Here is a 24909-nt window from a genome sequence, read left to right as displayed (position 1 = left end):
CTCTTTCCCCTTTTGCAAATTACATAAACAACCATCCCCGGGTTCCTTCTTTAAAAAATAATGCAGCAGCAGCCACAACACGTTGCACAAAAACCCACAAATGAATCTCCCCTTGCAGAAAAAATTCCTGTATTTTTTCAAAGGGGGGGGGGATGTTCCAAAATGAACCAAAATTCAGATTACCTTACCCAGTTGGGAGAAAATCTTTGAGTTTTTTTAATTTATACATGATAATAAAAAAGGGGAAAAAAGATTTCTATCTCTAGGCAAAACAGCAGGATGCAATAATGCACTGTAGAGCTCTGCTGGCTATCGTATAGACATTAAAAATGTCCCCCATAGTTTTGAAAATGATAGCTCTAAAAGTTCACAGGAAAATGAGACCATACATGTATGAACTCCTTATTTTACATTTTCCTGCAATTGTTCTCTATCACATTCACCATGATCACTTTAGAATCCAGTGATTTCTGGAACTTCCAACAATCAGCAAACATTAGTGTTCTATAGAGGTAAATCTTAAATGCTTTTAATTGGATTCACTGAGTTTAGTGCTCTCTGTTTGATGAGACAGAGGGTTTTTTTTTTGCTTCCTTTTTTGCTTTGAGCTATTGAATGGAAAGCATTAATCTTCCGTACCATACTTTCAGAACATCATGTTACTATCTCATCATTTTACATCAGGATAAAAGAAAAGAATTATGTATATAGAAAAGAAACAAAATGTGTTATTAAGTTAGATACTTTGAACAGCAAAGAAAGTAGCCAAGCAAAGAAGAAAAGGACAAGAAAAGCTATTTTGTTGCCTTTTAGGACAACTTTTAATCATTGGGATGTTTCCAATCCAAGTAGAATCACAGGAAATTAGTTTGGATTGCTTTAAATGTAGAGAGAATGGAAGCAGGCCGCAAAGAAATAATAATGTGAGAGATGGACAAAGAGGCCAAAATGCCACAGGTGAAATCATCTGATGAGAGCTACTATGTATATGTTTTATGTATTAAATCTAGAAGACCACGGGGCAAAGGTAGAAGAGCTGACGTTCTTCCTTTTAAAGCAGAGCATACCGTCTCCTTTAGAAAATGGAGATCATGGAAATTGGAGGAAACCAAGTAGATTCAGTGATCTGCACATACAATTCGATAAGGAAAACAACCCTTTGATTCAACTGATCTGTTCTAGTTGGACCTTAGATATGCAGATGACACCACTTTGATGGCTGAAAGCAAGGAGGAGCTGAGGAGCCTTCTAATCAAGGTGAAAGAAGAAAGTGCAAAAGCTGGGTTGCAGTTAAACATAAAAAAAACCAAGATTATGGCAACAAGAAGGATTGACAACTGGGAAATAGAGGGAGAATATGTGGAGGCTGTGACAGACTTTATATTTCTAGGTGCAAAGATTAGTGCAGACGCAGACCGCAGCCAGGAAATCAGGAGACACTTACTTCTTGGGAGGAGAGCAATGACCAATCTTGATAAAATAGTGAAGAGTAGAGACATCACACTAACAACAAAGATCCTCATAGTTAAAGCAATGGTATTCCCCATAGTCACCTACGGATGTGAGAGCTGGACCTTAGGGAAGGCTGAGCGAAGGAAGATAGATGCTTTTGAACTGTTGTGCTGGAGGAAAGTTCTGAGAGTGCCTTGGACAGCGAGAAGATCCAACCAGTCCATACTTCAGGAACATGGAAGGAAAAAGGAAGAGGGGCTGACCAAGGGCAAGATGGATGGATGGTATCCTTGAAGTGACTGGATTGACCTTGAAGGAGCTGGGGGTGGTGACGGCCGACAGGGAGCTCTGGTGTAACTTGGTCCATGAAGTCACAAAGAGTCGGAAACGGCTGATCAAATGAACAACAACAAAAGTTGGACCTACAAAAAGAATTTAATTCAGAGAAAACACAATCACAAAAATTCAAATATTTATCATGGATTGCTGCATTTAATAATCCAGACAGATATTAAATGAGAGCAGTGTGTCCTTGTACTTCAAAACAAGAATAATAATTATACTTTCACAGCCTATTCTGAATTATCCTTATCCATATTCTTCTTGATATGGAAATGTAATTTTCTTCCTATAACCACACTGCTATCATGAATTGAATCCATCTTGTTTCAAACTTAAACAAGCTATGGAACTACAGGAATGGAAGACATTTCGGTATTATGGGCATTCAATCAATCAACGGTCCAAAGACCCGATTTGCTCAGCAGAGAAAGTGCACAGCATATTCATAAACTGATAAAACCACTTAAAAGCAGGGTGAATACAGAAGAGTCTTGCTTATCCAACATAAATGGGCCGGCAGAACATTGGATAAGAGAAAATGGTTGGATAATAAGAGGGATTAAGGAAAAACTATTAAATGTCAAATTTCATTATGATTTTACAAATGAAACACCAAAACATCGTGTTTTACAACAAATCAACAGTTTGTGCCTTTGATTAAACAGTTCACCAGAGAATGACTTAACGCTACCTAAGCTCCTGCACTTTAGTTTGGCCTACCCCACCAATCTCGACACTTTATCACAAAGCTATTCTTTCAAGATTAAATTTTGTACTTTCCTTCAGCTCCACTTAAAAATTCATTGCACTACTTGAGCCTAGATCCAGTTTGATTCTGTTTTTCAGCCATGATATAGTTTTAATGTTGTTGTTGTTGTGATTGTGTTGTGTTTTTATTTGATTATTTTTAATGCTGTTGTTTTTATCTGTGATTTTTGGGCTTGTCCCCATGTAAGCCGTCCCGAGTCCCCTTGGGGAGATGGTGGTGAGGTAAAAAAATAAAGTTATTATTATTATTATTATTATTATTATTATTATTAGCAATTCAATATATGGTAATGTTATGTAGTAATTACTGTGTTTACGAATTTAGCACCAAAACATTACAATGTATTGAAACAGCTGTGGATCCGGGCGGGAGGCAGACTGCATTGGATAATACAGAAGGTCGGATGAGCAAAGGTTGGATAAGCAAGACTCTACTGTACAATGCTAAATGCATATGAACAAGGGTACAGACACTGTAAACATTTACAAGGAAAGTTTCAACATGGGTCTAATATAGGACGTTGTCTTATCCTGGCTACCTCAGAGAGAAACTTGGCAACAGCCAAGGTCACATGGGATAAATTGTCACCTAGTAAAAACTTTATATGGAATTGGGCTGATATACCAGGTGGGTTAATAATATGTAGCCAAGTCTGCTTGTCAAAACTGCAGGACAATAAGATGTGATACATACATTCAACATCCTGGTTATTACATGGACAAAGTCTTGCATTGTATTGACTCCCACAAATCAGCCTCAAAGCACTTTGGAAGGGAACATATTGCACTTTGCCTTGGAGAATAGACAGCAATATAAAGCCACAGTTAAGTTCTTAAGATAATTTGCTTCATGGATAGTCCCAGCATAATGTATGCTCAGGGCACTTGGGGAACAAGAAACATACCAACGAGAATGCAGCTCACAGAAGGCAATGTCACACAATCTTTGTTTAATAGCTTTAAGAGTCATGTTATAACCAAGATGTGATAAGAGAAATGAAAAAAAATGTTGATAGAAGAGACATTTTTAGAATTAAGCTTGAACCAGTTGCTAGTTAATCATCATGGGCTAGAAGGTGAGTCAGACCTGAGTCCAGTCTGAAAACACTGACCATGAGCCAATATTTAGGGGCCCACAACCAAGCTCTTGTTGACAGTGGGGTTTCCCCGGATTCTAACAGCAAGACACAGGAAGGCACACATCTGGGGAACTGGAAGAGGGCTCTCAGGAGCTGTGATTGGTGCTGGTCTATCTTAGGTGTTAAGCCACCAATCCAGATGTTTATGGAAATGGTTCAGAGAAAAGGACATTGTAATTTTGACATGTATTAATGAAAATGTGTAGATACTAACTTCAATTTACAGAAGACAGCAGCAAATAGATAAAATGTTTTGATTGTGTTAGGAGAACAGAACAGCTAGATTTCTTCAGCAACCTAATGTACTTGGAGAACAGGCTTACACCAAGCGATTCCAAAATGACACATTTTATGTATCCCTCTTAATGGCAGTTCACAATGATATGTTCTGCTGGAGACCACAGCAATAATTGTAACAGCCCCATGGCTCATTATGTTCTCGTGCCCAAAGCTGCAACCATGTTCTCATCAGTACTGACATTTTGGGTATCAAATTGAACAGTTTAGTGATGACTCTTAATTGCCTACACTAGACTTTGGAATGTCCACTGTAAGAAAAATAAACCCCTGAATCCCCCCAGTAACAACTAAATGTAGTGCTTCTTATTGACTAAGTAATAAAACGGTATTATCCACACAGCTGTTGTCAATAGCAGTTGGATGTAACAGCCAATTAAAGCTTTCAGTTTAACAGCAGAACAGCCGGCCACATGCAGTGACTCTGGCCTTTTCTATTCTCTATGCATCTCTCTTAAGACCTTTCATATCCAGGAGGCATAATACTGGGTCTTGGCAATAAACCAAGAGAAAGAGGGGAATACATGGTCAAAGCATTCTGTTTTGCCATTAATTCTTTACAGGGGTAGTAAATTCACAAAATCTAGAATATTTAAGTGGAAGAGCAAAACGGTCCCATTTTGCAATGCACAAAAGTGGACTACTCGCTTTTGTAGGGTAAGTTTGCATGGGTTGTTGTAGGTTTTTCGGGCTATATGGCCATGGTCTAGAGGCATTCTCTCCTGACGTTTAAGTTTGCCCAGCTTCTTGTCCCATTCCATATGAGACAAATGGCAATGTGAAAGATACTAATCTGATGAACCAGCATGGAAAGGCAGGGGCTCTAGATGCATCCAAACTGCTGTTTGTCACCACTTTAACTACAAATCACTGGATACCAAGACTGCTTGGATACCAAGACTGCTCGGAAGCTCCAGTTAGTCCAATGGACAGCAGCCAGGTTGCTCATCGGAGTGGGGTATAGGGAACACACAACCCCGTTACGCCAGCTCCATTGGCTGCTTTTCTCCTACCAAGCATAATTCAAGGTGCTAAATTTAGCCTATAAAGCCCTAAATGGTTCCAGCCCAGTTTACCTGTCTGAACATATCTCCCTCTACGAACCACCAAGGATGTTAAGATCTTCCAGGGAGTCCCTGTTCTCAGTCCCACCTTTGCCGACACGACTGGTGGGGATGAGAGACAGGGCCTTCTCCGCTGTGGCCCTGTGACTGTGGGACACCCTCCCCAATAAAATTAGATCTGCCCCCTCCCTCTTGGCCTTTAGTAAAAAATTCAAAACCTGGCTGTGGGATCAAGCATTTGAGTAGTAGCTGTAGCAACTAGGATGAGATTGTTTTTAAGAGACCAGCAATGGACTGACCTGGACCATGATTCTGAATTGGCAGATTGTTTTTAAACTGAATATTCATAATAGTTTAATTGCTATTTAATTATATTTTAATTGTATACTTGTTGGTATCTAATGGTTGCCTGTTGTAAGCCACCGTGAGTCCCCCTCCAGGAGTGTGAAGGACAGGGTATAACTGCCCCAAATAAATAAATAATACTACAACACTAAGCCATGGCAGTTAAAGTGGTATCAAACTGCATTCATTGTACAATGTAGATGCACCCTAACTGAACAGAAATGCATGTTTTAATGCAAGAATTGCATGTGTAGCCACATGAACTTACAACGGCCCATCCAGAGATGTTTCATGCTCGCACTGACATTATTTCTAAACTGTTATATCTATCTTTCAATGTTTTCAACACAGACAAGAAATATGAGCACATTACAACAAATAAATATGATTTCCAAAATGGATGAAAAAATCCTCCATTTCAATTGAAAAAGATTTAAAATAAAAAATAAATCAAGATTCTAGACAAACAGATATCAATGCAGAGATTATCTGATGACTCTAGTCTTCATCTACCTTTAAAAGTATTTGGGACACTAGGAACTTTTGGTGAAACTGAGGCAAGATGGATGTCAAGCAGTAAAAAAACCTGATTCCTTGAAAGATAGAATGCATATAAAAAGGAAGGGTAAACAAGAAACCATGGACAACAAATGTGATTCAATAAGATTTATTAAATACAATAATTTTGCTGACTTTCTCTTTCAAATAGTCAACCACCCAATTGCTAAAGGCATTGAGCTTTGCAATTTAATGACCAGAAAAGTAAACAGGGCTTGATGTCAGTTCATCAAAGATCTGAAACGAGGGGGGAAAAAACCCTGAGACAACTACATTTATTTTATACAGATGCACATTTCTAAATCATTCACACACACACATACATATATAAAATATCACTACTAGCTTGTGCTCCTTCTATTTTTATCAGTTTTATACTAATTTGTGTAATGCTTTTGATATGAAATAAATAAATAAAACCTTTTAAATGTGGTGGTTGGAGCACTGGACTATGGCTCTGGAGACCAGGGCTTGAATCTCTGCTCAGCCATAGATACTGAGTGACCCTGGACAAGTTACACTCTCTCAACCACAAAGGAAAACAAAGGCAATTCTCACTGAACAAACTGTGCCAAATAAAACTAATGACAGGTTTGCCATAACTCAGAAGAAATGATGTGAAGGCAAGCAACAAGAACAGCCTTTAAAGTATTGTAATTTACTGAAAAACCAATGGTCAGATTTCTTCATATGATGCTTTTCTCACACATGTACTAAAATATGGAGGCATGAGATCAAATTTATTCCCTAAAAAGAAATAATCCCAATTAACTGACATGTTGATTCACATTTTCTTCCAGAGATTGAAAAAGCATCTTGCTTTTCATGAATACACATCACTAAGCCTTTAGAAGCATTATTCTGAAAACAGTAAACACATTAACACCAGTTAGACACTCTTGAACATAGTGTATGCATTTTATCATGATCAGACTGGTTCCACTATTAAAAATGGCAAGAAATTTGCCTCTAATGGAGGACCTGAAGGTGGTAGTGCATGCACAGGTAACCTGACTTCTGCAATGCACTTTAAATTGGATTATCCTTGTGCCAAGTTCAGAAACTACAGCTGGTTCAAAATATGGCAGCCAGATTGGAACATCAAGGAGTAAACATATCACACCCATGCTAAAGTCACTCCACAGGCTGGCAATTAGTTTCCGGGCAAAGTACGAAGTGTTGGTTTTGACCTTTAAAGCCCTACATGAAACCATGAATGATGAACATGGAATGGCCAGATAATGTTACTGGAAAACGATTTTAATAAGATTACGTCAGTGACTACATGTTTTAATTGTTTTTATATATGTTTTTATAGTGCCATGCTGACTATTTTTAATTGCACTTTTATGAATGCATGGCATTGAATCGTGCCAATCTGTAACCTGCCTTGAGTTGTCATATGGTTGAGAAAGACGAGCTATAATTGTTGTAAGTAAGTAAGTAAATAAATTAATAAATGGTTTGGGTCCAGGTTACCTAAAGGATTGCCTTCTTCTGTACACTTCTTCTTCCAAGCACTGAGGTCCTCTGAGGGACATCTGTTCCAACCAGCCAGAACCCGGCTGCAGCCACCACCCAGAGGACCTTTTCATCGGCTGCTCCAAGACTGTGGAACGACCTGCCACAAGAACTTCAAAAGCTAAATGAGCTGTCAGAATTTAAAGCCATGTAAAGACCTATCTTTTCTGGCAGGCCTACCCAATCTTTAAGCATGAATTTTAAATATGTGTCCTTTGTTTAATCTCTGTTTTCTGTGTTTTAATATGTATTTTATAGATATAGGTTTTTGTGTTTAGCTTTTATAGAGGTACGTTTTAAAATGTGTATTTGTGGTGTTTTTACAACATTCATGTGTTTTAATTGTTCTGTAACCTGCCTCGAGTCATGAGGCGAGGCGGGTAAGAAATAATAATAATAATAATCATCATCATCATCATCATCATCATCGCCAACCTGTATCAACATGTAAAATGAACTGAGCTCCTGCTAATTACAGGAAAGAGAATTTTCGATTGAACTTCATCACATCATTACACAATTTCCAAACCTTTTATTGAGTGACTTCCCCCCTAAACTAAAGTATGCAAGAAACATTTTCATATTAAGGATAATATTCCAAACCTTACTGGGGACCTTTCAAAAATCATTCCTCCAAAGTTAATGTTTTCTGAGAGGAAAACCTTTATTAGCCCCATCAGGAGCCTTCTCCCAATGCAAACAGACAAGAGTTCCCGGTGCCCCCCCCCCCCCCCGCCTCCCTCCAGAAGCACCAAAGGGGAGGATGCAGTCCTATCCTAGCAGCTGTTGCTATTGTTATATGCTTTCAAATCCATTCTGACTTGGAGCAAACCTACTGCAGGGTTTTCTTAGCATGATTTATCCACAGGGGATTTGCTTCCTTGTAAGACTGAAAGTGACTTGCCAAAGGTCACCCAGTGGGTTTTCATGGCTGGATGGAGATGCTGGTGTCCTGGAGTCATAGTCCAACTCTTAAACTTCTACACCACATTTGATGTCACAGCAGTTGCTAATTACACTTTAAGAAAGGAACATGAAATAAAAAATACACACTTAAAGTCATAGCTTAGTATACAGCAACGCTTGGTAATTCATAAAGTTATGTGGAGTCATCTGCTCTGAATTTTATTTTAGATTTAATTCACAATGTCGATAAGCTCTGCATCATTCCATCTTTCTTTCCCTGCATTAAGTGCTTAGGTATTTATCAATGTCTTCACAGTATACATTTCACTCTGTGGTGTGTATCTCTCTCTCTATATATCTCTACATGCACTACATTGTACACTTTTAGCAGAGATGCCTTTTTTATTATTCTTTAACTGTAACAATGATGGCACCACAAGATGGTAACAACCACTATTAGCAGCTCTTTCAGTGTTATGTGCCTTTTAGTTATTTATTTGCAGTATTTATATTTTGCCCTTCTTACCCCAAAGGGGTCTCAGGACAGATCACAGAACATACATAAACAGCAAGCATGTAATGCTATTTTATACACAACTATACAGACAATTATACATAGATAAGTGGTATATATATTGGCTTTCTCCATCTTTCGGCATCTTGGAAGGTGTTCTGCTTGGCTCTGGTCACAGGTGGTTCTGTCGCTCCATCTCCCTGCCGAAGAGCTAGTTCCTAATTTCCTCCTTTTTTTGATTGAATTGCTGGCATTCCTTCTGGGTGCCTCAGAATACCTCCCCCACTTTTTAATGAGTGGTACCTATTTATCTAATCACATTTTTTGCTTTCAAATTGCTAGGTTGGTGGAGTCTGGGTTAAAGCCAGGAGCTCACTCTAACCTGGCTTCAAACTGACAGCCTTTTGACTGACAAGATTGACTACAGCTGGTGTTTAACCTGTTGTGCTAAAGCCAGCCCTCAGTAATTTCTCACTTGTGGCGAACCAGAGGTGACCTTATCATGGGGTTTCTGCAACTTAGAAAGGTCACTCTAGATTTCCATGGTTGAATGGTGAATTGAACCCTGGTTGCCAGAATTGGGGCAAACATTATCAGAATTATGGTATGAACCTTTTCACACTACACAATTATAAAACTGTGGTTTTACTTTAATGGGTGAGGGTTCCACCTGATGGAATCGTACAATATGTAGTTTAGGAAGGATACTTACAATTCTTTAACAAAGAACTCTAATGCCTCTTAGTTGGATTCTACGGCATGCAGCCATGACAGATATAGCCACTTTAAGTCTCCTCGAGTCTCCAAAAATCAGATGCCTTGATGCATTTCTAAACATCCTTTGGATCTTCCATGATACCATCAGTCTTAGACAGCAATGGCTTCCAAAGTGACCCATTTAATGTGGAATCAGATGTCAAACAGGGATGTGATATTGCTCCAATCTTATTCTCCATCTTCACTGCTATGATACTGCACCTTGTTGATGGGAAGCTACCCACCAACGTGGAAATCATCTGTTTAACCTCAACAGACTGAAAGTCAAAACTAGAGTCACAACAACGTGTTATAGAACTCCAATATGCTAATGATTATGTAGTCTGTGCTAATTCAGAAGAAGACCTACAAGCCACCCTAAACACCTTTGTAGAAGCATACGAAAAGCTTTCTCTGAACATCGAGAAAGCCAAAGTGCTCTTTCGGCAGGCACCAGCCTATCCCTCAGCAATGCCAGAAATATAGCTTAACGGTAACGTTAGAAAATGCTGACCATTTCTGCTACCTCTCCAAAACCCACTTCTCCAAAAAAGTCAACATTGACACTGAAATAGAATGTCACCTGAGAACTGCAAGTGAGCATTTTTCGGAATGAAGCAGAGTGAGGATTGGGACATGTATAGGGAGACCAAGATGTTTGTTTACAGAGCTATTGTCCTCCCAACCCGGTTGTATGCCTGCAAAATGTGGACCATCTACAGATATCATACTCAACATCTGGAATGGTTCCATCAGCGTTGCCTAGGAAAAATCCTGCAAATCTCTTGGGAAGACAGGCGGACAAATGTCAGCATTCTGGAAGAAGCAAAGACCACCAGAACCCACTTCTCCAAAAAAGTCAACATTGACACTGCAAGTGAGCATTTTTCTGAATGAAGCAGAGTGTTTGAGGATTTATAGGGATCTTTCACACCCTTTCCGGCATTCCCTTTGTAATCATTTTGCTCACACGCACACCCAATGGGAGAGGCAGGGGGCGCAGACTCTCGTTTTTTCTTTCGCGCATGCGCACTCCCCTCCCCGGTATTTCAGAGCGGAAGTGACGCGCCTGGAGAGGGCTCTCGGCGTCGCTTCCGGTGCGCCGCCTCTCCACCGGCGCCGGTGGTTGCCTCTGTGTTTTCCCTCCGCCGCCGTTGTCAGGATGAGCTACGAGCAGCGGCGGGGCTGGAACCGGGGGGGCGGGCCTTCCTCCTCCGCCTCGTCGTCCTCCTCTTCTGGCGGGGGCGGGAGAGGCGGAGGCCGGGGCCGGCCCCCTCCTCACCTGAAGGGCCGCGAGATCGGCCTGTGGTACGCGCGGAGGCAGGGCGAGAAGAGCAAGGAGGCCGAGAGGCAGCAGGTAAAGGCCCGCCTTCTTCCCCTCTCTCTCTCAGGGGGACCCGCGTTCATGTCCCAATTGCAACAGACCTAGAGGCGGCCTGACTCTCAGAGATGCTCCATATTAGTCTCCTGGGCTACTCTCACTTCCTAATTGACAGCCATGATGGTCCAACTCTGGTTTTCCAATTCTTCAGCACAGGCGTAGGCAAACACGGGCCCTCTGGGTGTTATAACGATGATGATGATAATCTTTTTGTTGTTCATTCGTTCAGTCGTCTCCGACTCTTCGTGACCTCATGGACCAGCCCACGCCAGAGCTCCCTGTCGGCCGTCACCACCCCCAGCTCCTTCAAGGTCAGTCCAGTCACTTCAAGGATGCCATCCATCCATCTTGCCCTTGGTCGGCCCCTCTTCCTTTTACCTTCCACTTTCCCCAGCATCATTGTCTTCTCTAGGCTTTGCTGTCTCCTCATGATGTGGCCAAAGTACTTCAACTTTGTCTCTAGTATCCTTCCTTCCAGTGAGCAGCCGGGCTTTGTTTCCTGGAGGATGGACTGGTTGGATCTTCTCGCAGTCCGAGGCACTCTCAGGACTTTCCTCCAACACCACAGTTCAAAAGCATCGATCTTCCTTCACTCAGCCTTCCCTAAGGTCCAGCTCTCACATCCGTAGGTTACTACAGGGAATACCATGGCTTTGACTAGGCGGATCTTTGTTGCCAGTGTGATGTCTCTACTCTTTACGGTTTTATCGAGACTGGCCACAAGACACCTAACTCAAGGAGCGGCCATCACTAAAAAAAAAAAGAATTTAGGAGTTGTCGTTGCAGGGATTTATAGTTCACCTACAATCAAAGAGCATTCTGAACTCCACCAAATATGGCATTCAACCAAACGTGGCACGCAGGACTCCCATGACCAACAGAAAACACTAGAAGCGTTTCGTGGGCATTGACCTTGAGTTTGGGAGTTGTAGTTCACCTACATCCAGAGAGCACTTTGGACTCAAACAATGATGGATCTGGACCAAACTTGGCACGAATATTCCATATGCCCAAATATGAACACAGATGGAGTTTGGGGGAAATAGACCTTGACATTTGAGAGTTGTAATTGCTGGGATTTATAGTTCACCTACAATTAAAGAGCTCCTTGATCTCCACCAATGACATAATTGGGCCAAACATCCCACACAGAACTCCCATGACCAACAGAAAATACTTGAGTTGCTGGGATTTATAGTTTATTTATTTATTTATTTATTTGTCATGTCAGGGCAACCAGTCAATTATATTACATTTCTAACAGAGCAAAGCAAACAAACAGACAAAATACAAAATTTGTGAGTTTGGTAGTTGATTAAATGTCCTTTGACCAGTATCTGGCCACTTGGAGTACTTCTGGTGTTGCTGCAAGAGGTCCTCCATTGTGCATGTGGCAGGGCTCAGGTTGCATTGCAGCAGGTGGTCAGTGGTTTGCTCCTCTCCACACTCGCATGTCAAGGATTCCACTTTGTAGCCCCATTTCTGAAGGTTGGTGCCAGAGCGCAGTCTGTTCAGCGCCTTCCAAGTCGCCCAGTCCTCTGTGCCCGGGGGATTTATAGTTCACCTACAATCAAAGAGCATTCTAAACCCCACCAATGACAGAATTGGGGCAAACTTCCCACACAGATCCCCCATGACCAATAGAAAATACTTAAGGCAATCCAGTCCAAATCCCTTCACCGGGGCAAGAAAACATAATCAAGGCCCTCCTGACAAAGAGCCATCCAGCCATAGATATAGATATATATGATTCACACACAGAGAGATATAGTATCACAGATTTGAAAGGGACTCCTAAAGAAGGACAATTATATGTTGCATGTTCCAGAGTAAGCAAACCAGATAATCTCAACATCAACACTGACAAAGAAACAACAAGAAATACTGTTTATCCACAAGCATAAAGACAATACATATATTAGAAATCAACACTTACTCATTACTTTCCAGACCACCAGACTGGGCCACAGCAACGCGTGGCAGGGGATGGCTTGTAATAATAATAATAATAATAATAATAATAATAATAGGTTGCTGTAATTTTTTTTTTGAGCAGTATGGTCATGTTCCAGAAGCATTCTCTCCTGATGTTTCGCATGCATCTGTGGCAGGCATCCTCAGAGGTTGTGAGGTCTCACAACCTCTGAGGATGCCTGCCATAGATGGAAGTGAAACATCAGGAGATAATCCTTCTGGAACATGGCCATTCAGCCCAAAAAACTTGCAGCAAGCCAGTGATTCCAGCCATGAAAGCCTTCGACAACACAATAATAATTGGCTTTATTTGTATCCTGCTCCCTCTCCCCGAAGGGATTCGGGGCGGCTTACAGCAAACACACAAATACAGTAAATAATATAGCCTAGACAATAATAACATATCAGTTAATACAACAAAATGGCACAATAGCATAATGATTAATAAATAATGAGTTTTAAAACTATTTTGAATCTCTAAAAGCAATGGAAATAAAAACTCTGTTTAAAACCAGGATATCCAGCATTGTGAATTATAGTTCTAAAGGCCATTCAAAGTCCTGTCTGCTAAGGTGGGTGATGCTCTTTGTTGTTGTTTATTCGTTCAGTCGCTTCTGATTCTTCGTGACCTCATGGAACAGCCCACACCAGAGCTCCCTGTCGGCCATCACCACCCCAGCTTCTTCAGGGTCAAGGCAGTCACTTCAAGGATACCATCCATACATCTTGCCCTTGGTTGGGCCCTCTTCCTTTTTCCCTCCATTTTCCCCTGCATCATTATCATTTCCAAGCTTTCCTGTCTTCTCATCATGTGGCCAGAGTACTTCATCTTTGTCTCTAATATCCTTCCCTTCAGTGAGCAGTTGGCATTATTTCCTGGAGTATGGACTGGTTTGATCTTCTTGCTGTCTAAGGCACTCCCAGAATTTTCCTCTAACACTACAGTTCAAAACTTTCATCTTCCGTCGCTCAACCTTCCTTTTGGTCCAGCTCTCTCATCCATAGGTTACCACAGGGGCATTATTGCTTTAACTATGTAGATCTTCGTTGCCAGTGTGATGTCTCTACTCTTCACACTGGCAACTTTTATCAAGATTGGTCATTGCTCTCCTCCCAAGAAGCAAACGTCTTTTGATTTCCTGGCTACAGTCTGCATCTGCAGTAATCTTCGCACCTAGAAGTACAAAGTCTATCACTACCTTCATGTTTTTATGCTCTTAGTCATTATCAAAAGCCTTCTTAAGAGAGTGGGTGCTTGTCTAATTTCCCTGGGGAGGGCATTCCAGACTGAGGGCCACTGTTGAGAAGGCCATCTTCCTCATCCCCACCAACTGAGAGGAGGGCCTCCCCGGCTGATCTTAAAGCCCGAACAGAGAGATGTAGTCATGTAAATAGGCAGGAGACGAACCACATAGGACATTGTAGGTAATTACCTGCACTTTGAATTGGGCCTGGAAGCAAATCGGCAGCCAATGGAGCTGCTTTAAGCGGCGGCGGGGGGGGGGGTGTATGTTCCCTACAGTCCCTCCCTGTCAGCAGTCTGGCTGCAGATCTTTGCAGTAATTGATGCTTCTGCACTACCTTCATAGGCAGACCCAGGTATAGTGCATTTCAGTAATCCATACAAGATGTGACTAAGGCATGGACCACCATGGCCAAGTCTGACTTTTTGAGGTACTGTCGCAGCTGGCACACAAGTTTTAATTGTGCGAAGTCCCTCCCAGCCACTGCTGACACCTGAGTTTCAAGTGTCAGTGCTGAGTCCAGGAGGACCCCCAGACTGTGGACCTGTGTCCTCAGAGGGAGTGTAACCCCATCGAGCACAGGTTGCTACCCTATACGCTGATCGTCTTTATGACTCACCAAGAGGACCTCTGTTCTGTCTGTATTGAGCTTAAGTTTGTTATCCCACATCCAGCCTACGGCTGTTAGGAGTTGTGGGAGCTGAAGTACAAAACATCCGGAGGGCCCAAGTTTGCCTATACCTGTTCCACAGAACTAAGCTCCATATTAAGAGCTGTTCGAAAAAATGTTGGAGGGTTTGCCGAGAAATGGTAACGTATATTCACATATGGTGGCAATGTAAATATGTACAGAGATTCTGGGGGAAAGTTATAATAGAGATAGAAAGCATTATGAAGAAAAAAATTAATAGAATTTTGGCGATTATATTGTTATCTTTATACAATACAGATTATTGGAAAGAATTTGATAACAATGTTGTTAATGGCAATAAGGCTATTAATAGAGAAAAGTTGGAAAGGAGGGATAGAAATTAAGATAGAAGAATTGTGTAAGGAAATATGAAAATTAGCAATATGTGATAAATTAACATGTAATTTAAAAGTTAAAAAAAGCCCAAGGAAAAATAATGATTTTGAAAGCATATAAAAAAAAAATTGAATAAACATTGAGAAAAGAAGATAGGAAGCAACCCTCACCAGAGGAAATGAAGTTTTGGTGGGATCACGAAGAAAAGGAGGACTCCAGAGATGGGGAGCGCAATTGGGAGCACAAAAGGTGAAATGAGAAGAAATAAATATATGAATAGAGATTGTATTTTGTAATTAAATGGAAAGGAAATGCAATAAAGTTATTAATTTAAAAAGAAATTATGGAAGTTGAAGTCTAAAACACCTGGAGGGCCCAAGTTTGCCCATGCCTGCTCTAGAGACTACGGCACAGAGACTAGGGCATAATTCCTACCTACAGCTGTTAGGAATTGTGGGAGTTGAAGTTCCAAACATCCAGAGGGTCCAAGTTTGCCCATGCCTGCTTTAGCACTTCAGCTCCCAGGAATCCTGGCCTTATATACATGAAGTATATAAAATAGGCATTAACAATCCCAAATTGGCATTGGCAAGTCTTATTGAACAGCCTGGTTTCCCTTTTTATGAGATACATCTGCAGCACTATAAACAGATCTGTGTACATGTGCAATCAAGGTGAGGGGGAAATGAGCTGGGTGGCAAGGAAGACAAGGAAAAAAGGCTTTTGATGTCAAGGGGGCTGAGGGGGAAAGGGTTTTGGCATAAAGATAGGCAGGTCGAAACAGCTTTTGGTGGTGGAGGAGGAGCAGAAAAGAAGAGGGAAAGCTTGAAGGGGGGGGGGACCGTGGAGCCCCTCAGTATGCTTCATGGAGCAGCAAGGGTTCTATGGAGCACACTTTGAGAACCACTGGTCTAGATTACCAAAATTTAGGTACTAAGGAGGCTGTTGAAGTCCTGAACCGGTGCTTGGCTGCTGTAACTGGCTGTATGAGGGACAACAGATTGAAACTAAATCCAGACAAGACAGAGGTACTCCTGGTCAGTCGAAAGGCCGAACAGGGCATAGGGTTACAGTCTGTGCTTGACGGGGTTACACTCCCCCTGAAGGCGCAGGTTCACAGCTTGGGAGTGACCCTGGACTCATCGCTGAGCCTGGAACCCCAGGTCTCGGCGGTGGTCAGGGGAGCTTTTGCACAATTAAAACTTGTGCGCCCGTACCTTGGGAAGCCAGCTGCGCCCGTACCTTGGGAAGTCTGACTTGGCCACGGTAGTCCACGCTCTGGTTACATCCCGTTTAGACTACTGCAACGCTCTCTACATGGGGTTGCCTCTGAAGACCGCCCGGAAGCTTCAATCAGTCCAACGTGTGGCAGCCAGATTGCTAACAGGGGTGGGGTACAGAGACCATACAACCCCTCTGTTATGCCAGCTTCACTGGCTGCCGATCAGCTTCTGGGCACAATTCAAAGTGCTGGTTTTGACCTATAAAGCCCTAAACGGCTCTGGCCCAGTTTACCTGTCTGAACGGATTCTCCCCTATGAACCATCAAGGCTATTAAGATCTTCCGGGGGGGGGGGGGCTGCTCTCGGTCCCACCACCCTCACAATCACGGTTGGTGGAGACGAGAGACAGGGCCTTCTTGGTGGTGGCTTCCTGGCTTTGGAACTCCCTCCCACTTGAGGTTAGATCTGCCCCCTCCCTCCTGACGTTCAGGAAATCACTAAAAACCTGGCTCTGGAATGTGGCATTCGAGGACTGAACCTAGAACCTTTCCTGTGATGAATTATGATGAACTGTGACTACGAACATGACTATGAGTATGACTGGATTGACGATTTGGCGTAGGAAACTGTAATGATGTAATGATGATGTTTTTATTGTACTGTGTTGTACTATTTTAATATGTAATGATTTGTACCTGTTGTTCTTTTATATGATTGTACTTTATATGTGCTGTAAACCGACCTGAGTCCCTCGTCGAGGTTGAGAAGGCCAATATAGAAAACCTCTAAATAAATAAATTAGGTGAAACACCTTTTGGCAGAAAAGGATAAAGACCTTGTAGAACTACAATTCTCATGAATCCATAGCATTTAACTATTGTAGTTAAAGTAATGTCAAACTGGAATGAGAATGCACCCAGAATCCAAAATACCTGGACAACCAGAGTTTGGCTACACAGGTATCCCTTACTCAAAATGTTGGGGACCAAAAATGTGTTGGATTTCAGTTTTTTCTTTTTCTTTTATTTGCAGTTTGGAATGTTTACATGTACATAATGAAATGTTTTTGAGATGGGATCCAAGTCTAAACAAGAAATTGGTTTGTTTCATATACACCATATACATGTAGCCTGAAAGGTAATCTATATATATAAAAACATAATGGTCGTTGTTAGTGGCCTAAAAACAAACAAACTATGGGGCCAACTGACATCAAATTTGGCCTCCAAACTTCTCATACTGCAAGGTATGACCAACAATCATAAGAATTAAAATAAACCACCAAAAAGAACTAAAACGTTCTAAAAAAGGAGAGGACAACATAGAGCATGCGCACAGGGGTGGGGAGGGTGCACACATGCAGGAGAACTCCTCCATCGTCTTTCTCTCTCACCTTGGCTACACAGTCCTTGCTCTGGCCGCTTGCTTTCCCCGCCCCCCATCATCACCGAAAGAAGCAGCAGCCGGCAAGGAGGGGAGGGAAGTGGGGAGAAGCCCCGCTGCTCAGAGGGTGGGAGGGAAGGAGGGAGCCCCACAGGGGCTGCTGTGCTACTGGCAGTGAGGGCAGACTTCCGTTTACATTGCTGGCAGCTCCAACAGTGCAGGAGGGAGTTGGTTTGGGGAGACGTGGGCCCCGAGCAGCCGCACAAAATTGACCACTCCCACTCGCTTGGCCCGTAAAGGTGTGTGTACATGTGACTGATACAGATTATTATGAAGCTTAGGCTGGCCATCTGTTAGGACTGGTTTGATTATGTTTATCCCTTATGACAAAAGAGGCTGGACTGGATGGCCCTTGGAGGTCTCTTCCTACCCTAGGATTCTATTAATATATTGATTATTACTAATACTGTTATTAACCAGCATCTGAATGGCCATCTGTCTGGAGTGCTTTGGTTGTGCTCCTCCCTTATGGCAGAAGGGGCTGGACTGGATGGCCTTTGGAGGTCTCTTCCCTCTCTCCCTCCCTCCCTCCCTCCCTCCCTCCCTCCCTCCCTCCCTCCCTATCCCATTCCTTTCTCTTCTGGGCTTGGTGTCAGAGCCAAGAAGGTGAGCAGGCTTCTTAAGCCCCACAGAGAGAGAGAGATAAAATGACTGAGGGAGAAAGAAAATCCTTCTAGCAGCAGCAGGAGGAGGATGAGCTTGGCAGGTCAAGGCCACCCCTGAGCATCAACAGAGTGCCTCAGGAGAGTGGTGTGTGTTGGTGGGGGCAACTTTATAGCCCTTGTGGCCTTTTAGGAAGGGAAAGGAAAAGACGCCACTGTAGAATTACAGGCAGTCTTCAACCTATAAACATGATCTGTTTTCTAGGTTTGCTCTTTGGTTGCATTTGTATCTAAGGCCCCTTAGGCCACACCCCTGAATAAAACCCCACATTACCAGCTTTCACATGGAATATATGCCAGTGTAGACTCAGATAAACCAGGGCCCTTCCACACAGCTCTATAACCAGAATATCTAGGCACAATAACCCACAATATCTACTTTACACTGGGTTTTCTGAGAGCCCTTCCGCACTGCCCTCTATCCCAGAATATCAAGGCAGAAAACCGCACATTATCTGAGTGCGGATTCAGAAAACCTAGCTCAAAGCAGATACTGTGCGATATTCTACCTTGATATTCTGGGATAGAGGGCTGTGGGGAAGAAAGGAAAGAAAGAGATAGAGAAGGAAGAAAGCAGAGAAAGGAAGAAAAAAAGACAAGGAAGGAAAGAGGGAGGGAAGGAAGGAGAGAAAGAAAGGAGGGGGAAAAAGGGAGGGAATTTTGGCCACAGCAATATGTGGCGAGTACAGCTAGTTTTATATACAGTATTTTTAAAAACTCTGATTGCAACAAAGTTTGAGTTCATAAAACCTCAGGAAAGCAGGGGCTTCACTATATCAGCTACCCATGTGGACGAATTTGGACAATTTTGAATTTCTGGATAAATGATTCCCAACCTGTATTTGTTATGTGTCCCTGTTATGCTCCAGTGGGCTCAAGGTGTAATTCAGAGTTTCTCAAACTGCTCCTCCAGGTGTTTTGGACTTCAGCTCTCTGAAATCCTAGCTGTTTTACCACCTGCTAGGAATTGTGGGAGCTGAAGTCCAAAACACCTGGAGGAGCAGAGTTTGAGAAACACTGGGTTAAACAATTTCCTTAGAAGACATATAGCCATATACATAAATTGTGTATTGTCGAAGGCTTTCATAAATTGTAATTTATGTAATTGTAATTATGTAATTATGTAAATTGTAATTACATAAATTGTAATTTTTAATTGTTACTTTATTGTTTTATACCACCCCTCCCCTCCTTGTACATGCAATTTATACAGCAAACTACAGAAGTTACATTTAAAATACCAATCTCAGTTGTAATTTTTCCACTCTTCATCTTGGCACATTCTCTAAATAATTCATAACTGGTTCCCACGTCCTCTTAATTATTGTAACCTTTTCAACTTTATCTATATTGTTCCATTTGCAATTTGTTATTTCTACATTTAACATATTAACTATATACTTATACCAATTTGTCAGAGTCCATTTTGTTTTATCTTTCCAACCCCTCACTAAAACAATTTGTGCAAACACTATTAATTTGTCAACCAATTTTTCTTTCTATGTATTCTAAACTCCTGTTTTCCTTGCATGTATTACATTTCTATTAACTATTAATATTTGTAGATATGACATTCTATTGATTTATCCTTCAGTCATTCTCCTGTAATATACATAAATTGTAATAATGAAATATATAGGGATACAACATATCTCATGAAACCTTTCATTTATATTCTTAAAATTATATGATTTGTAAGATAGTAACACATTTCCAAAACGTTTGTCATTTCTGATAAACAATATATTACCAGTACTAATGTTAATGGTGTTCCTAATGCTAATTGGCACATTTGCTGCCTAAAAATGCACACAAGTTGGTTATTGCTTATTACATATCCACTCAATGGTTTCTTGTTAGGTTTATGTGACACACCTGCACACTGCGCCCTCCAGTTTGGAAAGTTCTGCCTAGAAATCCCAGATTCCAGTACAACAAAGTAATGCATTGTACATGTTCTTATATCATAGCATAGTTACATTGTTTGGAAGCCTGCAAGGAGCAATACATTGTAAGACAATGATGTTGATGCTTAATCTTCACTTTCCACAGGATGGTATAGAAAAGCTATGGGCAAACTCAGGCTCTTTTCTCAGGCCTTCCTCTTTCATACAATCCTTTCCTTCCTTCTCTCTTTCCTTCTCAATCTTCTATTCCTTCTTTACCTCCCTCTTTCTCCTTCCATCCTTCCCTTCTACCCTTTCATTTTTACTTCCTATCCTCTTTCTCTTTCTGCTTCTTCCTACTTTTCTTCTTTCCTTTTTTCCTTCTTTCCTTCCTTCCTTCTTTTTTTGTCTTTCCCTCCTTTTTTCTTTTCTCCCTCCCCTTCCCTCAGTTCTCTTCTACTCTTCCTCCCTCCCTCTCTCCCTTCCTTCTCCCCTCCCTTCCTTCTCTTTCCTTCCTCCTGGGAGATGTTTAATTGGGAGAAGAGAAGGTAGAGAGGGAACATGAGAACCACGTTTCAAGATTTAAAAATTGAGGAGGAAGGAGGGGGAAAGCTGATTTCCTGCTGCTCTAGAGACACAGGGCACAAAGGAATAATGGGTTCGAATGGCAGGGTGATGGCCCTTGGAGGTCTCTTCCAGCTCTAGGATTCTAGGATTATATATCAGGAGTAGGCAATATGAGATCTAATGGATATGCATTTTCTCTCCTGTCCACCATCTCATCCTGACCAAGGCCAACCCTTTTGGGACCCAAACATTTTTTATTTTTATTTTTTCATTTTCCGCCTCCAAAAGAGAAGGGAAGGAAAGGGAGATCTCCTCTTTTCAGATGCCTCTCAGCTTCCTCCCTTCCCCCATTTCAAACACTCTCTTCCTTTCCCATACACCCCTATTTGTGTAAAGGCTGAGCTTCCAAGGGGAGAAGTGTTCACCTATTGATGTGTTGTGGAGAGAAAGAAAGAGAGTGAAAGTGAGAGGTGGGTGTGACAGGACCTGCTCTCTGGGCAGCCAGTCCTCCTGGCATGGAAGAGACTTGGGGAGAACCCCCTCCTTGCCAGTCTGCCCACCCCATTCTGGCCCGCCATGTGGCCCCCAAGTTAAAAAGTTTGAAAATGCCTGGTATAAAAAATAAAGATTCTTTCTTTTCCAATCTTATATTCACAGCCTATCCATCACATTTTCTATGATGTAGGAGGTGGGTAGGCTGGATGATAATGAGAGAAGCAAAGTTACGTAAGTGAACTTAATGGCTGTGTGGAGGCTTGAATCTGTCTAATCTTGCAGTCATTGTCAGTGGGTGGAAGAGGCTTGTATCTGTTGGCTTGCCTATTGATCTGCGTATTCAGCAAAGGTAGGGCATTGCTGTTTACATACTGTTATTGTTAATTGCTGAAATAACTAAAGCATTAAATTGTTTTTTTAACTTTGGATTAAATTAAACCCTCAATTTTGAGAAGGCTGTGTTGTCAAAATGTGTTCTTTTTCTTTATACAGAGAGCTGTGGTGCGTATGGATGAGCGGCGAGAAGAACAGATTGTACAGTTGTTGAACAGTGTTCAGAATAAAAATGAAAAAGAGCAAGAAGCCTCGTCTTGGTGGTCTGATGAAGAAAGGTAATAAGTCTGTTGCGTCCTTTTTTTATTTGCAAAAATACCCAGTGGGTTTCCTTGGCTGAGTGGAGATTTGAATAATAATATAAAGCAATGGGAAGCTTGCTTTCAGAAATTTTGAACATACTATGCTATTTCTGTTTTATTGTGTGCACTCTGAGGGGACTTCATGTACAGTTAACACTATCTGTTTGTCTTATACTAAAAAGTTAAGGGAATTTTGTAGCACCTTTGAAGCTGAGAAAAAGATGTTTCTGACATAACATTTTATGGATTCCATTTTACTCTGTCATAGTTTTCCCCCTTTGATATTGTCACCCAATAGCACATTAGAATATTGTTGCTTAATTTATAAATATTTGCCTGTGCAGTGCCTAATGACAATAGTGGCTAGTTCAGCTGATTGGGAAATGTGGTTCTATTTTTATTACATGGTAATAAGAATGGCCATTGTCCTCTCCTGATGCCATTATGGTTGTATTAATCCGAATGCCTTTCTCAAAGTGTTATAGTTACAGGAGTGCAGAACAGCTTTTTGTCCTCCAGGTATTTTGAACAACCTGATGCCATTTTCTGTATTGGTTGGAGCTTCTGGAAGATAAATAGGCATTGATTCCACGCACTGCATTAAAGACAGTCTTGCTGTATTTATACTTACTGGGCTAAATAGGACATAACTTAAGGTAGTATTGAAAAACAGGTGAAAGGAGAATAGCTGTCTGGTGTAGCAGGTTAGGCAAGAAGGGCAGTGATTTAGTATCCAGTATTTGAGATTGTTTGCAGGTGTCACCAAAATCAGTAACATCAAACTGGACACAAGACTGGAGGTCATAGACTGTAAATGTCAAATGTATTAGAGGCTGTGTGCTTTTTTGTTAGGGTGTAAGCTCTATTCAACTCAGTGGAATTTACATTTGATAAGAGCAATATCGTTTTTCAGAGTAATGTTTATTAAGACATAGATCACTTATGACCTGTTAAATCTCTTTCAGGGACACAAAAGAGCCTCCTGCCAAACCAACCCCCCCTGTTGTGGAGAAACCTGTTGTGGAAAAACCTCCTGAAAGAACTAGGCGAACCTTTGAAAAAACATTCCTAGATCAGGATTCAGAATTTCTTCTACAAGAAAATAAGCCAGATGTTAATTTAGATGAGCAACTCAAAGAAGACATGATAAAGAAGAGGAGTAGTGCCAGATATATTGAGATGCAGGTAATAAGAATTTGTGAAATTGAGATGCAGGTAATAAGAATTTGTGAAATGGAGGAGACCGTTTGTACTGGATGCATGTTTGTTTTGATTGGGTTTATGAAATTATTAATGATCTCTCAATAAAAGAAGTACTGTTTCATTCAGTTCCATTTGTGGATGTGAACAAGTGGTACAGTGCTAGATCTACTTTTCTGTGTCTCCCCGACTTTGCTAGAAATAACATCAATAATGTTTGTCTTTTTTTTCAGAATGTGTACTTTACTTTAGGGAAAAGATATGTAGTTGGGTGGATTTCAATGGCTTCTCTGTGTGGTCTGACATATTAGTTGTTAGAGTGGTCCAGCATTCCTGTGTTCTCAAATAATATACTGTTTCCAGTTCTTTCTCCCACCCTGAACATTCCACAAATATATGAACCCAACTTGCCTAGTTTCCAACAGACCTCACAACCTCTGAGGATGCCTGCCATAGATGTGGGCAAAATGTCAGGAGAGAATGCTTCTGGAACATGGCCATACAGTCTGGAAAACTCACAGCAACTCAGTGATTCTGGCCATGAAAACCTTAGACAACAGATACATAGATTGCAAGATTCAGTCAAATGCTTTTCTAAAATCTAGTTCAATATAAGATGTATTTTTCTGGTTATCATAGATTATACCTGTAAACTATGCAATAATGTGATTAGATTTAAAACTGTTAAGCAAATTAGTTATAAACATGAAATATGTTTATGTAACATGTTTTTTTTTAATTTGTAGAGATTTCGAGAGAAACTGCCTTCTTATGGGATGAGGAAGGTAACTAAATATCTTGAAATTTTGTATTTTTATTTTAATCTTCACAGTTGGGATGTATAGGCTTAACATGACTTAGTCTTAACCCAAATTAGCATGAAGAACTCAGAAATAAAATATTAAATGTATAGGATAATGATTCTTTCTATGAAGGAATAAGAATTTTGTGGTATAATAATAGATAAAATCATTTCATTTATTCAGACAAGAGCTGTCACGTAGTTGTGAATTATGAACCTAAATTTAAAATAGCACTTTTTAAAATGATGACTGTAACTCTAAAGATAGTACTCTAAAGAAAGATATAGACAAATTAAGTGGTTATTTATAATATACATCAAAATGACAATTAATTGAGATGGCTTCTAGAGCAATTCTGTGGGTTTGGACTGGGAAGAAACTGTGACAGAGCAACTGTCATTGCTTTTACCCTGTTGGACTTCTGCCTGCTGGGACACAAAGTTCTCTCTGCATATGTGTTTTTGTTGTTCCTTTTTTGTTATTTTTCCTATCCTTCCTTTCCTTCAAGTGGAAGAAAGAATGTACCAGGTTCATCACAGCTGGTGGTGGGGTATCCGGGGTATGTTTGGGGAACTGAAGGACTTTGAATCCTTTTCTCATTGGATCCGCTTCAGGCATATCCCTTCTATCCAGTCTTCACTAGACCAATGCTCTGCTTTTGCAGCACTACTAACAGTGAAGGTTTCTATCCTTGCAACAAAGATACC

At 41.2% G+C, this 24909-nt stretch overlaps 1 protein-coding gene across 2 annotated transcripts in view; it reads left to right on the top strand.

The window, feature by feature from the left end:
- Window positions 1-10729: 10729 nt before the first annotated feature.
- The window catches only part of DHX36 (DEAH-box helicase 36), a 43898-nt gene continuing 29718 nt past the window's right edge, over window positions 10730-24909 (top strand). Inside the window, exons 1-4 of one of the 2 annotated variants that reach the window (XM_060767674.2) lie at window positions 10730-11019; window positions 22057-22175; window positions 23165-23384; window positions 24146-24184. In XM_060767674.2, the coding sequence (XP_060623657.2) occupies window positions 10825-11019; window positions 22057-22175; window positions 23165-23384; window positions 24146-24184 (573 nt within the window). In that variant the 5' untranslated portion in view covers window positions 10730-10824. Of the gene's footprint in view, window positions 11020-21808; window positions 21914-22056; window positions 22176-23164; window positions 23385-24145; window positions 24185-24909 lie in introns of those variants that run through there. The other variant, XM_060767675.2, reaches the window with a different exon arrangement.

Source organism: Anolis sagrei, chromosome 3, assembly GCF_037176765.1.
Source record: "Anolis sagrei isolate rAnoSag1 chromosome 3, rAnoSag1.mat, whole genome shotgun sequence".
NCBI classification, from domain to species: domain Eukaryota; kingdom Metazoa; phylum Chordata; class Lepidosauria; order Squamata; family Dactyloidae; genus Anolis; species Anolis sagrei.
Note: the sequence above shows the minus strand (reverse complement) of the source record. Positions and strands in the feature narration are given on the sequence as shown.